The sequence below is a fragment of the Bombus vosnesenskii genome, unplaced genomic scaffold, assembly GCF_011952255.1.
Source record: "Bombus vosnesenskii isolate JDL3184/JDL3185 unplaced genomic scaffold, Bvos_JDL3184-5_v1.1 scf7180000013305, whole genome shotgun sequence".
Lineage (NCBI taxonomy): Eukaryota > Metazoa > Arthropoda > Insecta > Hymenoptera > Apidae > Bombus > Bombus vosnesenskii.
The window spans coordinates 1835668-1849685 of NW_022882954.1; the positions used below are offsets into that span (position 1 = coordinate 1835668).

The 14018-nt window shown below is 29.9% G+C and overlaps 2 protein-coding genes across 8 annotated transcripts; both read left to right on the top strand.

The window, feature by feature from the left end:
- Nucleotides 1–312: 312 nt before the first annotated feature.
- LOC117234421 (ATP-dependent 6-phosphofructokinase) lies at nucleotides 313–10998 on the top strand. Of its 7 annotated transcripts, XM_033495588.1 has the most exons (18): nucleotides 1695–1717; nucleotides 2053–2173; nucleotides 2256–2407; nucleotides 2474–2663; nucleotides 2738–2948; nucleotides 4063–4171; nucleotides 4660–4848; nucleotides 4945–5135; nucleotides 5202–5277; nucleotides 5698–5724; nucleotides 5839–5859; nucleotides 6180–6281; nucleotides 6347–6553; nucleotides 7099–7251; nucleotides 7340–7664; nucleotides 7738–7960; nucleotides 8031–8193; nucleotides 9129–10998. In XM_033495588.1, the coding sequence occupies exons 2-17, from the start codon at nucleotides 2080–2082 to the stop codon at nucleotides 8170–8172; spliced, it is 2412 nt and encodes an 803-aa protein (XP_033351479.1). In that variant the 5' UTR covers nucleotides 1695–1717; nucleotides 2053–2079; the 3' UTR covers nucleotides 8173–8193; nucleotides 9129–10998. The 7 variants fall into 7 exon arrangements, with proteins under 7 accessions (XP_033351484.1, XP_033351479.1, XP_033351480.1 ...); XM_033495593.1 differs by lacking the exon at nucleotides 1695–1717 and adding an exon at nucleotides 313–572 and having other exon boundaries at nucleotides 8031–10998; XM_033495589.1 differs by lacking the exon at nucleotides 4063–4171 and adding an exon at nucleotides 3147–3255 and having other exon boundaries at nucleotides 8031–10998.
- A 433-nt stretch (nucleotides 10999–11431) lies between these two features.
- On the top strand, nucleotides 11432–13833 carry LOC117234425 (translocating chain-associated membrane protein 1). Its single transcript, XM_033495596.1, has 7 exons — nucleotides 11432–11732; nucleotides 12033–12209; nucleotides 12292–12407; nucleotides 12481–12693; nucleotides 12768–12877; nucleotides 12956–13243; nucleotides 13326–13833. The coding sequence occupies exons 1-7, from the start codon at nucleotides 11601–11603 to the stop codon at nucleotides 13421–13423; spliced, it is 1134 nt and encodes a 377-aa protein (XP_033351487.1). The 5' UTR covers nucleotides 11432–11600; the 3' UTR covers nucleotides 13424–13833.
- Nucleotides 13834–14018: the final 185 nt, after the last annotated feature.

Below are 14018 nucleotides of genomic sequence, written 5' to 3' on the forward strand. Positions count from 1 at the left end.
TTACATTGTCTTTGATAGGTCGTATGTCAATAACTATTTAGTGAAAATGATGATTGAATCCATAGGTTAAGTCAAGATGTCTTGCTGTTTTATATGTATGATCAAAATAATGAATACGTAGGAAGTTTTTTTTTGTAGAATTTATCAATCTTTGCATATAGCATATAGCAGAATATATAGAAATTAGTTTTCTTCCAACAAAAAATAGAGCAGGCAAAATTATATAAATTTTTAATAAGCAGAATTTAAAATAGTTTTCGTAAAATAAATGCAGCGGCAAGGAAATATCGTATTGGCTGTCTATGTATCACTAGCACCATCTACGGCCACTTCCTAAATTTAATTTTACATTGGCGGAGGGGCGAGAGCTGGATAGCAAATATTACTGGTGGGAGACTTCGTGCTGAAGCACACGTAAAGGTCACCTTCAGTTTTAGTTGGACTCAAGACGCGAGAGCGGTGTCTGATGTTTAGTCAGAGCGTTGTAAGTCTACAAGTATAGGAAATTTTGAAATCAGACAAGAACTGTCTACATTCTAATCTTTATTGGTAACTGGACATATATTTGTTCGGTGAGTTGAAAATTATTTAATTTTCTTTACATATACACATATAAAAGTACTTTTTATAGATAATAGATAACTAAATGACTAATTGTCAGTGACAAAGTGACGTTATCTTGTATACACATTACAATAGACTATTATTCAATTTTTTAATAAATTTATCTGCTTTGCTGCTCATCAGTCTATATATTTTTTAAATTAGTTTGACGTTTTTTATATATTAATTTTACCTTGCAAATGAAAATGAAGTAATCCCAATGATCTATCCTATACTCAGTATTAACATCGTTATTCCGATGTTTTGATGCACGACAGATTGAGACTGTGCTAGATTCCATTGATTCTTTGAACACATGCTATCTTATTTTAAAATACGAAGGACTGCTGAAGATGTTTCGTGTTGTAACGTTCTTTAACATTGTTCGTGTATTCATTACACTTTTCATTTTTCACCCTTGATTAATTACTATCTTATGTGAAATAAGTTGTTATTCGACGAAAATTCGATGTTGTTATTTTATATTATATTTATTATTTACTTTGTCATTGCGCGTTAATTTTTGTGCAATGTATGCTCATACAGGGAAGGCTATTACAGTATACTGTAATATGAAAAGTGTATTTCATACATGCATAAACAATGATTGTCACACAAATGTTTGTAATGAATTCCTGAAAATGAATGGGATGCTACTATGTTCATGTTATGACAAAGAATAGAGTTGATTTATAGTGTAAATAGTGTTTATTATTTTAGGTTACATGTATTATGCAGGGCATAAGAATTTATTTCTTAATGTCTGTTTAAATTTCTTGTATGTTCACTTGTATAATATAATGTCCATAAAATATGATGAAATATGTGTTTGCACAACAAAAGAGTCAAAGGAAGAAGTTACTTCTTCTCATGTTCCAATCCCAAAACTAAGTAATATGTATTAAGTATAGAATCTATTTTGTTATTAAAACATAAATAATAATAATTTTGAAAAATAATATAAATCTTTTTATCAGATGACAAAGAACATAACTTCCTAAAAGATAAAATTAATTTTTGTACGGCATGTGCCTCAGTTCCGAGCATAACAGAAAATATTGATAAAAGTTCAATATTATTTGATATTCAAAAGGAACCAAAAATTCCTCTACAAGTGAGTTGAAAACTTGGTGGATATAACACATTCTTCTTCCATATATTCTTTGTGCTTTTGTATTAGATTGATACAAAATTGAAATGGTTGCTTATAAGAAAATATTTTGATTTACTATTAAATATTCCTCTATATTTCTGTTATGACAATGAGGAAGATCATGATCTGATTATTAGAAAAAAAGAGACAATTTTGTTTTTGTAATAATAACGAAAGAAGCACATTGATTAATATCTATCTATAAAATAAATTATCATAAGCACTTACTATATTATTAAATAAAGGAATAAAGTGAATTCTTTATCTAAAAAGTTACAAAAAAAGTTATATTACAGGGATATACTTGGTATCCTGCAGCAAAGATGGCAGAAGAAGTAGCAGCACAGAGGTTCATAAAACCTGGTAGTCATAAAGGTAAAGGCCTTGCAGTCTTTACTAGTGGAGGTGACTCTCAAGGTAAAAGATCAATTAAAAAATAGGAATACATATTAATTAATATTTTATTACTTAAATTTTAATAATAAAACTTATTCATTAGGAATGAATGCAGCAGTTCGAGCAGTTGTTAGAATGGGTATTTACCTAGGTTGTAAAGTTTTTTTCATCAATGAAGGCTATCAGGGTATGGTGGATGGTGGAAATAATATTGTAGAAGCTAATTGGTCATCTGTCTCTTGTATCATTCATAAAGTATGTATTTTGTTTGTCATGCTTTTATTGCAGCTTCATTCAAACTATTATAATTATGTACTTTAGGGTGGTACAGTAATAGGATCTGCTCGTTGCAAAGACTTTAGGGAACGTGCTGGTCGTAGAAAAGCTGCAAAAAATTTAGTAACTCGTGGAATAGCTAACTTGGTTGTAATAGGTGGTGATGGTTCGCTTACTGGTGCAAATTTATTTAAAGAGGAATGGTCAGATCTATTAAAAGAATTAGCTGCAGCAGGTAAATAAAAAACCGATATTTTTATTGTAATATTATATTTTTATGTATACTTTACTAAGATGCTGTTTCTTTAGGTGAAATTACTTCAGAACAAGCAGAAAAATACCAACATTTACATATTGCTGGTATGGTAGGTTCTATCGATAATGATTTTTGTGGGACAGACATGACTATTGGTACCGATTCAGCATTACATCGTATTATTGAGAGTATTGATGCTATTGTTAGTACTGCATACTCTCATCAAAGAACATTCATAATGGAAGTTATGGGTCGACATTGCGGGTAAGTTGATCATTATGCTTTATTGGTGAAATGCTAAGAATTTTCGTTTCTTAAATAAATAAAAGAAATAGTTGGTTATTTAGTATTTCGAAAGAATTTAGTATTTTAGCACTAAAAATACTCAATCACAATATTTTATAAATTGAAGGATATCTGTTTTCATACTATTTCTTACAAATGTGACAACCTTTTGGATAGGTATTTGGCAATTGTGGGTGCTTTAGCAGCAGAGGCAGACTTTGTTTTCTGTCCGGAATCACCGCCTCCTGTTGACTGGCCTGATAAATTATGTAGAAAATTGGAGCAGGCACGTTGTTTAGGAATTTTCTAAATTTTTTGTTACAGTGTTATTTCTCCCCTAATTTAGTTTAACAAATTCAATAATTTGTGTTGTCGTCTTTCATGTATTTTTAATTGCTTAATTCTGTTGTCAGTGTTACACATATTCCTTCTCACCTTCTTACAGTTAAGCAGAATATTAAAAGAACCAAAAACTTCGTTTGTAATAACTTTTTAATGTAAGGATAGGGACAAGTCCTAATGAAGTAATTCAAGGTAGTGTGAACATAATGAAAAAATAAAGGTCTTTCAGGTATCTGACGTTAGCTTCAAGTTTATCTTCTGAAGCATGCTATTGCTTTATACCTGAAGTACCGCCGTCAGGTGATTGGGTTGAGGAACTTTGCAAAGCTGTGCAACAGGCACGTCCTTGATCAATCATTATACTGCCTTTAATGAATCATGCTTTCCTATAATATTAAATTTATTAGCCAGATTATATTGTATTGAGTTCATTTTTATTCATATTAAACGTGTGTCTGCTCCTTCGTCAAAATAGTTAAATTATCAAGAAGAATAGGAATATATTAGTTTTTGGTCATTTATATTATAAATTTCTCTCAGTTTTAAAAGTTTGTTACCAATACTAAACAAGATTTTAAACTTTTTGCAATATTATATTTTTGTAATGTTTTAACAGTAACATTTTTCTTTATTTATCTTCACATTTATATCAATAGTTTAAATTGGACCTGGCCATTTCACTATATTATAGTTACTGTGTTATATATGTAATGTAATATTTTTAGTTGGCTTTTATAACATACTATTACAGTTACCTGGCTCTAGTGGCAGCCATATGTTCCGAAGCTGATTATGTGTTCATCCCAGAGTGGCCACCTGAACAGGATTGGCCAAACAAGCTGTGCAAAAAGCTATTACAGGTCTGCACATCTTTTTTTTTTATTTTTTAAACAGTTCTATAAAGCTATTTAATTTTCTCATTGCTTGTAATATCACAGAATGACTCCTTGCTTTAAATTTATGCTCTTGTTTGCTGTTTGCTGCTATGCTGTTTCATGAGTAAGAAGAGGAATATTATAGATATTTTAATCTTAGTTTAGTTTATTTGCTTGTAATGGTAAGCTTATTATAGTTACAATATGTTCTTTCAGAGAGTTCCATGTTCCATGTGTAACGTTTAATTATTTCCAAAATTAACTAATTAAATGTTTGGCATGTTTATAGAAGATAAATTGGAACATTAATGTCATTAATTTCTATATTATTATCTTTTCTTTCGCCTACAATTTAATTTCTTTCGAACTAAATTTTTTTTGTAAACGATCTTTGCACTTATCTATGTAACTTTCAATTTGTCTTACGTATACGTATTGTGTAAGATTATAAAAATTTTAAATATATTTTTTAGGAAAGACTCACAGGACAACGACTTAACATTATTATTGTGGCAGAAGGCGCAATAGATAGAAACGGCCAACCAATTACTGCTGAGAAGGTTCATAAAGTTGTTGTAGACAAACTGCAACAAGACACAAGGATTACAGTTCTTGGTCATGTTCAAAGAGGTGGTAATCCATCAGCTTTCGATAGAGTTCTGGTTAGTTATTATATAAGTATATACAATATCATGATGTTCTTTTCCAATAACATATTAAAGACAAAAGTATTAGATTAATTTGGTAATAACTTATAGGGTTGTCGAATGGGAGCAGAAGCAGTAATGGCATTGATGGAAGCGACACCAGATACTGAAGCATGTGTTGTTACACTGGATGGCAATCAAGCTGTTAGATTACCTCTTATGGAGTGCGTTCGTCGTACTAAAGCAGTAGCACAAGCTATGGCTGATAAAAATTGGGAACTTGCTGTTAAACTTCGCGGAAAGTATGTTATCCATACTACATACTGAAATAAAACTTTAATTATATTACATTTTGTAAATATTTTTAGGGGATTTGCTCGTAATTTGGATACATATAAAATGTTAACCCGTTTGAAAGCACCTGTAGATCACGACCCTAGTAAGGTATGTTGCAATTTTGCATATAATATAAAGATTGATATGAACCTAAAGCCTTCTAGCAAACATATAAGATTATTAAAATAATAAATATGAAATCAGTTGAATAAATATACAGGTTGTTTCCGAAATCATGGTACGATCGAAAAAGAGACGATTCCTGATGTCCAAATAATTTAAAGTATAGAATAAAGATTTTCTATATGAAGTTTCGTTTCGAAAATCAAGTCTGAATATTCATTACCGAATGTTCACTATTCATGAAAATTCGTTTCGAATTATTTTCTTTCTGTTGTACCACGACTGCGGAACATCTTACATAATGAATCATACAAAAAACATGTGAAGGTTTTTAGTTCTGGTATCTAGAATATATAAAAAGTGAAGATTTGCCTATATTATATTTTTTATTTAATGCTGCTTCAGGAAAGTAATGGCCCGATATTAAAAAAGGTAAATTTGTTTTGAGAGAAGAAAGTATAAGTGTATATATTTTTGCTGAATATTAAATTTTAATGCATCATAAAATAGCCTTTCTAACAGTCTCATCTATTCCTTCTAAATTAGCAATTCACTTTATGTGGACAAGTGAGTTAACTAACTTCTAAATCTTGATGTTATTTTTGTTCTCTTTTGTCTGTTTCTTTTCTTTTATTTCTTTTATTTCTTTTATTTCTTTTATTTCTTTTATTTCTTTTATTTCTTTTATTTCTTTTATTACTAAACAAATATAACATTGTTATAACCTGTAACAAGTATTTCTGCTAGAATAAGAGAAACCACAAGCATACTAAAAGTCTTGATATCAAACATTATGTTAAATTGCAGAATGCATTTGTTTTTTATGTGCACGCTGCATGAATCGACATCAAATATCCCCACAATATTAACGCCAAATTTTATTACAGCAACACTATACGTTAGGTGTGATGCATATTGGTTCACCTTCTTGTGGTATGAATGCTGCGGTGCGTTCTTTCGTTCGGAACTGTATATATCGAGGTGATAAGGTATCGTCTTAAGAATGAGTACATCCTTATATAGTAATACAAGATCTCATGTTACAAACTTCTAGGTGTATGGTATTTGCGACGGAATAATGGGCCTTATGGGTGGAAAATTTAAATTGATGGATTGGCCTTCTGTCACTGGTTGGGTAGCACAAGGTGGTGCTTATTTAGGAACTAAACGTGCTCCACCCAAAGAGGAGCAGTTGCCTCAAATTGCTCAGAGACTTAAAGAATATGGAATTCAAGCTTTGCTCATCATAGGAGGGTTTGAGGTAATGGTACTTTAATTCTGTGAAGATCTCGGTTATAATAATTCCGTCATAGATCGCGGTGTATTTATTGTTAATGACTTTAATCCGTGTTGCAGTGCCGATTTTTATATAAAAATTATTACAAATTTCATTTTATTAAAACAGATACTATTAATAATTATTAAACCTAGTATAGATATTAAACATTCATAGTAATAAGGATAAGAAAAGTAAAAATTATATAAGCTAATTAGAATTCTTCATTGATGGACGCGTAAGAATCCAAAAACATTCGTCACGAATAATATTAGTACATTTGAAATATAGAAATTTCTCACGGAAATAACATATTCCTATGACACACATATACAGATTTAATCTATTATATAATAGCTATTCTTTGTCAGCAAGATTTACGATATGCCTTTTTAAGAATATTTTTCAACAAATTCCATATGTATCTATCAGATTAACCGCGATCTCTGCAGAGTTAAAGTAATTCATACACTGTCTTTCAGAATTTTGCTTACTATTATAATGTGTTATTGTTGCTGTTTTTCTAAAAGGGTTATCAAACAGGACTTACCTTTTTCAAAGCTAGGGACAAGTATGAAGAATTTCGAATTCCTATTGCTATGATTCCAGCGACTATTAGCAATAACGTTCCAGGAACCGAGTTTTCATTAGGTTGTGACACTGCTTTAAATGAAATTACAGAGGTAGAATTTTTTACGTTGTGTATATATTATTTTATAATACAGCAATTGGTATATTTCATTTAGTCAAGTGTATCTGTGTTATTCTTAGATCTGTGATCGAATTCGTCAATCGGCGCAAGGTACAAAGCGTCGAGTATTTATTATTGAAACTATGGGTGGATATTGCGGTTATTTAGCTACGGTCGCTGGATTAGCCGGAGGTGCTGACGCAGCATATATTTTCGAAGAGAAGTTTAATATTAAAGACTTAAATCAAGATGTCATTGCGATGGCAGCAAAAATGTCTGAAGGTGTACAGAGAGGTCTTATTTTGAGAAATGAAAATGCTAACTTGAATTATAATACAGATTTTATGCAGAGACTTTTTAGCGAAGAAGGAAAGGGTCTATTTAGCTGTAGAATGAACATTATTGGTATATGTTTAACAATTGATACTATCTTATATTTTAAATAACAATAGATCTCAAGTTACAAAATTTTTTATAGGTCACATGCAACAAGGTGGTTCACCGACTCCATTTGATCGCAATTTGGGCACAAAAATGGGGTCTAAGGCAGTTGAGTGGTTTAGCGAACAATTAAAAAAATATAGTAACGATGGCAGTAAGGTAACGGCGATGGATGCTGATAGTGCAGTTATGATTGGTATTGTGCGAAGACAGTATAGATTTACGCCGTTTACGGAACTTATTGAAGTTACGGATTTCGAGTAAGTAACGGGAATGCATCGCAGTTGATTTTCATCGGAAATGTGTACTTACGTTTCGTAAAATTTTCAGACACCGCATTCCGACATATCAGTGGTGGATGAAATTGCGGCCATTACTCAAAGTTTTAGCAAAACATGAGTCTACATATGAGGAAGAAGGACTTTATATCACTGTAGAAGAAATGGATCTTGATAACGATCCTCTTGTATAAATTACATGTATGTGATGAAAGGTAATGTTCCATAAATATGCAGTGTTAATTGTAGATTTTGTTAAACAGTATTGTATGGCGTTATAATAATTATTTTCCGTTGTTATTTGCGGGAGAAAAAAAAGTGAAACTTCAGATACACAATCGTAAAATTTAATATTCTATGAGATTTAGTATAGATTAACTATTTTGGCGATTGACATGAAATCGCAATGTGTACATGCACATATGTATACCTATCATTTATAGATTGGTTTACTCAATAGCGAAATGCGCTCTAATATAACTTAATCTCCTTAATGTGAATTGTCTTAATAAATAGTAAATTACTGCATATTATTGACATAATCAAGAGTATAGATTAATATTTTGTTTAAAAAATAGTGAATTTATATATTTTGATTGCGGCTTAAAATTCAGAAGTAGGAGGTACAAAAATAGTACCTGAAACATGAAGGTAAACTATATCTTAGTAATATAAAAGAATGAAACAGGTAGTGTGACATCGTAACGAGCATTTTCATTGATGAGAATAAAAAATTACATTCTTGTACTGAATGTACAAGTATTTATTGTCATTGCCATCGGAACGCGCGTGCGCGCGTACACACATATACATACACCTGAAAATAGAACAAATGAAAATATAAGTACCTATTAATATAATGTAAAACAATGTTGAAATATTATAACATAGTCAAGGAACATACAAGATAATATAATTCTATACGAATATGACGATAAAAATTAATACAATTAACGATTTTAATCTCTCAATGCGACATTCGAGTACAATAGCTTCCAGTCTTAGATTTTATGAACATTTTTAACACATTTAGCATCAGATTTGTTATCCTTGTCTATTTAAAATCTTGATACCACTCACAATAATTATATTGCAATCGTATTAATGTTAAAAATGCATGAAATTTTTGACACTTAATTTTTTCTTGTAGCTTTAACAGAAATTCATCAGTATGGCAACGCTTTTAGAGGGTATTATATTCTACCCTTTCCAATACTGTTGGTTGCAATGTGAACTAAGAATCGAATTACAGCTTTCATGGCTACTTTACGATCTTGCGAGTAAATTTAGGCTATATTTGTGGTCTATTAAGATATAAAATTAAACGTAATGTGGCATCTTTCTTAAATGAAAACTTATCATTTGGTTTAGCTTTACCTATAGCTATGAAAAGCTATTTGAAGAATATACTTGTCTACCTCAAAATATAATTTGCAACGACAAGCGATACTTAGGGCAAACTAAAGACCTAAGTCTTACTGGTTGCATATAACATTAAAAAGTTTTGCTAAGATTTAAGGCTTGTGACCACAGAAATATTTAGATTTAATTCGTGTTATTATTATACTCGTGTATTATCATGTGTATTCATCTCGACAAGTCGTACAGATATTAAACTCGAAATTGTTTTCTTGGATGTAGAAAAAAACAATTTCTACAAAATTTTAGAATCGTAAATTTTTTTAACGTTAACGATCATGGTATTTATTGAATTTATTTCTCTTTTAAAAAAATTGATAAGGTGATGTTAATTAAAGTTCGGTGATACAATCACGAAACACATAAAGAAGATTTTCAAGGAACTGACTGACACGTCCATTTAATATAAAATACAAGTCGTGTTTCGATTTAGAATGTTGCAATATTAAAGAACGTCTACATTTCTGACTACCATTTTTAAAATGTAAACACGTTCATCTAAGTCAACAACAATCAGATCAGGATATGAAATATTTTTATTTGAGATACAGAACAACATCTCACGAAGATAACATAAAATAATCTAATTTATATTTGTCACTGAATCCTAAACTAGTTTAATACAGCAAAATTACGTGCATATTTTAGGGAGGATTATGCATGTTGTTTATTTAAAATTGTTGTTGTAAATGCAAATGATTTAGCAAAATATTGAGACAATAGATGTTGTTGACAAGCATATGAAAGAAAAAATATTATTCAATATAAACGAAACTGTATCTGTGAAGATAACACTCTCAAAGGGTTATAATGATTCTTGAAGATATCCTCTTTACATTGCCTTCGCATATTACGTATGATTGTTAAAAATATAAACTTATTATGGCCTAATCAATGGAGGATCTGCACTTCAAATTTGAACAGTTATCAATACAAGAGCGGATGATCAAAAAAATATCGGATATAAAGGAAATTGTAAAAATGTATAAGGATAAACAAAAGTAATATATTATAAAGCATGTGTAAATAAATACATCGATCCGCTTTTGTGTATGAAAATAGAACTGTTACAACACACACAGACACAAGATGTATTTTATATAACTTTAAGTATAAATTCCGAATTTTGATCGTATATCATATGTGTTCATTTAAGTGCATCAGAGCAGACAGATTATTGTTCCACTGCTAAGCATGCTAATACAAACATATAATGTACAAATACACAAGCGTTAATATCATACCACTATGATTAACTAATAATATAATGAAAATATAACGTTGGAAGAGTATTATTTTTACGATTACAGAGGTATATTTTCGACTCATTGTTGATCAATGAATTTTACAGTTTATCTCTGGCATAATATATATGAAACCTAGAAATTATTTTGTTTCAATATTGAATTGTTAAATATGTATTTTCTCTTTACCGTCACATAACTATTAACATATTTATTTATAGATAAATATTTAAAGTGTCGCGAAATATTTGTGGTGATTGCATAGTTTTAACAATAAATGCATAGGAATATGTATAAGAATATTGTGACCACTAAAAATGTACCTAATACTATTAATAAAGTGTATCTTATAATGTTTCCTGTCGTATGATTTAATATTATTGTTATATTCATCAATTTTATACACATGTGAATAATTTATTATGTATTGGAAATTGGATATTGTTTATAAATGATTTTTAATTATCTCTTCATCATTAGTCAATAATCTTTTTTCATAGAAGTTTTAGAAATATATATATATAACAGTTATTTTTGATCCTTGGATTAGACTGATCATCGCACTTACAAACAATGGAACATCCGTATAATAATGTATAAAATATTGTTAACTGAGATAATTTTCATTATATGTCAGAAAAAATTAATTTTTCAATTAATATCACAAAAATATGAGAAATACATGCATACCGTATAATATATTGACCGAGTTATATATTTCAAAATTTTCCTGACTTACGTGGTGCCAACAAGTAAAGACAGAAAGCGCCACATTGTTCAATGTTGGTCGCATGCTTTAATTTATTGCTTTCCCGGTACGACGTGTGTTGCGTTGTTGCCTATAGTATATGTATATAGGTATTGGTATAATTGAGTACACGTTGAATTATTTGACGGTACTTTTAATAAGTCGTTGACGCGTGTGGTCACAAGAACGGTGCTTTTAATCCTGGAAAATAATGGTTGCAGTAAAAGGTCGCAAAAATTCAAATAAAAACCCTCCTATATTCAGTCATGAATTCATTATTCAAAATCATGGAGATATTGTTTCTTGTGTGGCTATGATCTTCATAACGGGTTTATTGCTGCAGGTCAGTATTCAGTTTCTTCAATTTCAATGATATTTTTATTTAACCCATACATATTTTTCAAAGTTCGCTAGCGATGATTTTCTTTATTTTTATATATTCGAAGAACAGTTTATACCTAATATCAGTTCCAATTATCGTTAGTTCGATAACCATATGTTATTTGCCATTGCCATTATTTGTTAACCAATACGAATATATGTAATAAATCGAGCTTAAGTGAAGTTATATTAACATAATATTCTTGATTAACACAATGTTCGCTTACTTATACACTATTATAAGTTATAAATTATTTTTTAGGTAACATCACCATGGGCATATACATTTATTGCTATTCATCACAATATAACTTCAGATATTGAAGATCCGACTATGCCAATGAAATATACTACTGGTTGGAAAGACGCATGTGCTATATTTTTCTCTTTCTTGATAACAATTGTAATGCACGCCGTATTTCAAGACTATATTTTTGATGTAAGATGCATTAATTTGTATTTTCTTTATTCTAAATATTTTCAATAAAACCGTTACTAACATTTATATTTTCTTTTTTCAGAAAGTTTCAAAACGTCTACATCTTAGTAAAGTAAAACTTGCCAAATTTAATGAATCCAGTCAACTTGTTTTATTTTATATACTATCTGTTATATGGGGTATAGACATAATTATCAGGTCTGTTATATCAAATATAAATATAGTTATTTTTTATATAATTAAATGTAATATAAACTTATGATTCCTTTAGAGAGGACTTGTTATTAAACATAACTTTATTGTGGAAGGAATACCCTGTGCCAATGTCATTTTCCTCAAAATTGTTCTTTATTTGCCAACTTGCTTATTGGTTGCATTGTTATCCTGAAATATATTTTCAAAGAGTAAAGAAGGAAGATATACCTTCTCGAATTGTACAAGCAACTATTGGATTCTTTTCCACTGTTGCAGCTTATATCTTTAAGTATGACATACATATTTTTCTATGTAGTGTACAATATTAGTTATTATTTTCTAATACTTTCTTATTTTATACAGTTTCCAGCAAGTAGGAATCTTACTATTAGTTCCACATTACATAGGAGATGCTATGCTTCATGGAGCTAGGCTTGTACATTTTGTCGGTAAAAAAGAAAAGGTGACAAAAAGTGGGTATAATTTCATTAGGTATACTGTTTTATATAAAATTACTTCTTTCGTAATATTCTACAATTATTTTGTTACAGTGGCATTCCTCATTGCTAACTCGATGTACGTTTTCGTACGCGTTGCAACGTTGCCTATTGCAACGTTAGTCTTTTTGTATGGTTTAGGCCAAGTTGAAAGTGTATTCAATTTCGCAACTGGAAATTTTAATATTCCAGTCATAAGATTTACAGCTTTGACCTATATCATTATCTTGCAAACGTACCTTTCTTATGTATTTATTTCGAGGCAACTTAAGCGTGCCCGTGAAAATGTAGTTCCTGTACAAACAACAGTGAAATCAAAACAAAAGCCAAGGAAAAAAGAAGGTAAACAAGACTTTAGGAACTTTCCTATCGTTAACGTACACTGAAAGCATTAATTTTAAGTACAAAATTGATTTTTGTTTAGGAAAAAGAACTGCCATGTCCGAGGATGACGATTTGCCAGAAGTTGACCAAGCGACTAAGAAAAATCTTAGATCCCGTTCATCTACGAAAGCTAAATAAATATATAGTAAAGTAAGAGATTTTTATCTAAGGCTGATCACACAGAAGTACCTATTTCATTTATCTATGTATGTATTATAAACAAGGTTTCTGATATTAGTATTTATGAAAATTTCCATTATGTTAATATCATTTTAAAATGCGAATTACCGTGTGACCTTCACATACATATTTCACGTTTGTATTAAGCGTATATAAACTTTAGACTTTGTATGTGAAAGTTTTCTAATTTTACATGTACAAGAGCATAATTTACACAAACTTTCCATTTATGCTCCGAAATTAGTAACTCTGAATGCGATTGATTTAATAATCTTATATGTATGATATACTTATACTTCTATGATTATGTATGACTATGCTTAACAATAACAAGAAAATATAATAATAAAGCGTAAAATAACACCATATATTACATTTTGATTTTATTTGCATATATTTTATTGTTCATTATATTCAGTATTTATTATAATCAAAGATGAATAGGGGTATCGCTGATGAACATGGAAAAAGTTTAGCCAAAAGTACGCTCTACGAGTTGCCTTTAGCGGTCAAACGGTCGAACCACACGCACATTTTTTGTTTCGGTTATTTT

Bases quoted from the DNA above. Each gene is read 5' to 3' on its own strand.
- LOC117234421 (XM_033495593.1), top strand. From the start codon at position 2,080: ATGGCAGAAGAAGTAGCAGCACAGAGGTTCATAAAACCTGGTAGTCAT. The intron at 2,949-4,062 runs GTAAGTTGATCA...ATACTATTACAG, and splicing joins GTTATGGGTCGACATTGCGG to TTACCTGGCTCTAGTGGCAG. The intron at 6,554-7,098 runs GTAATGGTACTT...TTTTTCTAAAAG, and splicing joins TCATCATAGGAGGGTTTGAG to GGTTATCAAACAGGACTTAC.
- LOC117234425 (XM_033495596.1), top strand. From the start codon at position 11,601: ATGGTTGCAGTAAAAGGTCGCAAAAATTCAAATAAAAACCCTCCTATA. The intron at 11,733-12,032 runs GTCAGTATTCAG...ATTATTTTTTAG, and splicing joins TAACGGGTTTATTGCTGCAG to GTAACATCACCATGGGCATA. The intron at 12,694-12,767 runs GTATGACATACA...TATTTTATACAG, and splicing joins GTTGCAGCTTATATCTTTAA to TTTCCAGCAAGTAGGAATCT.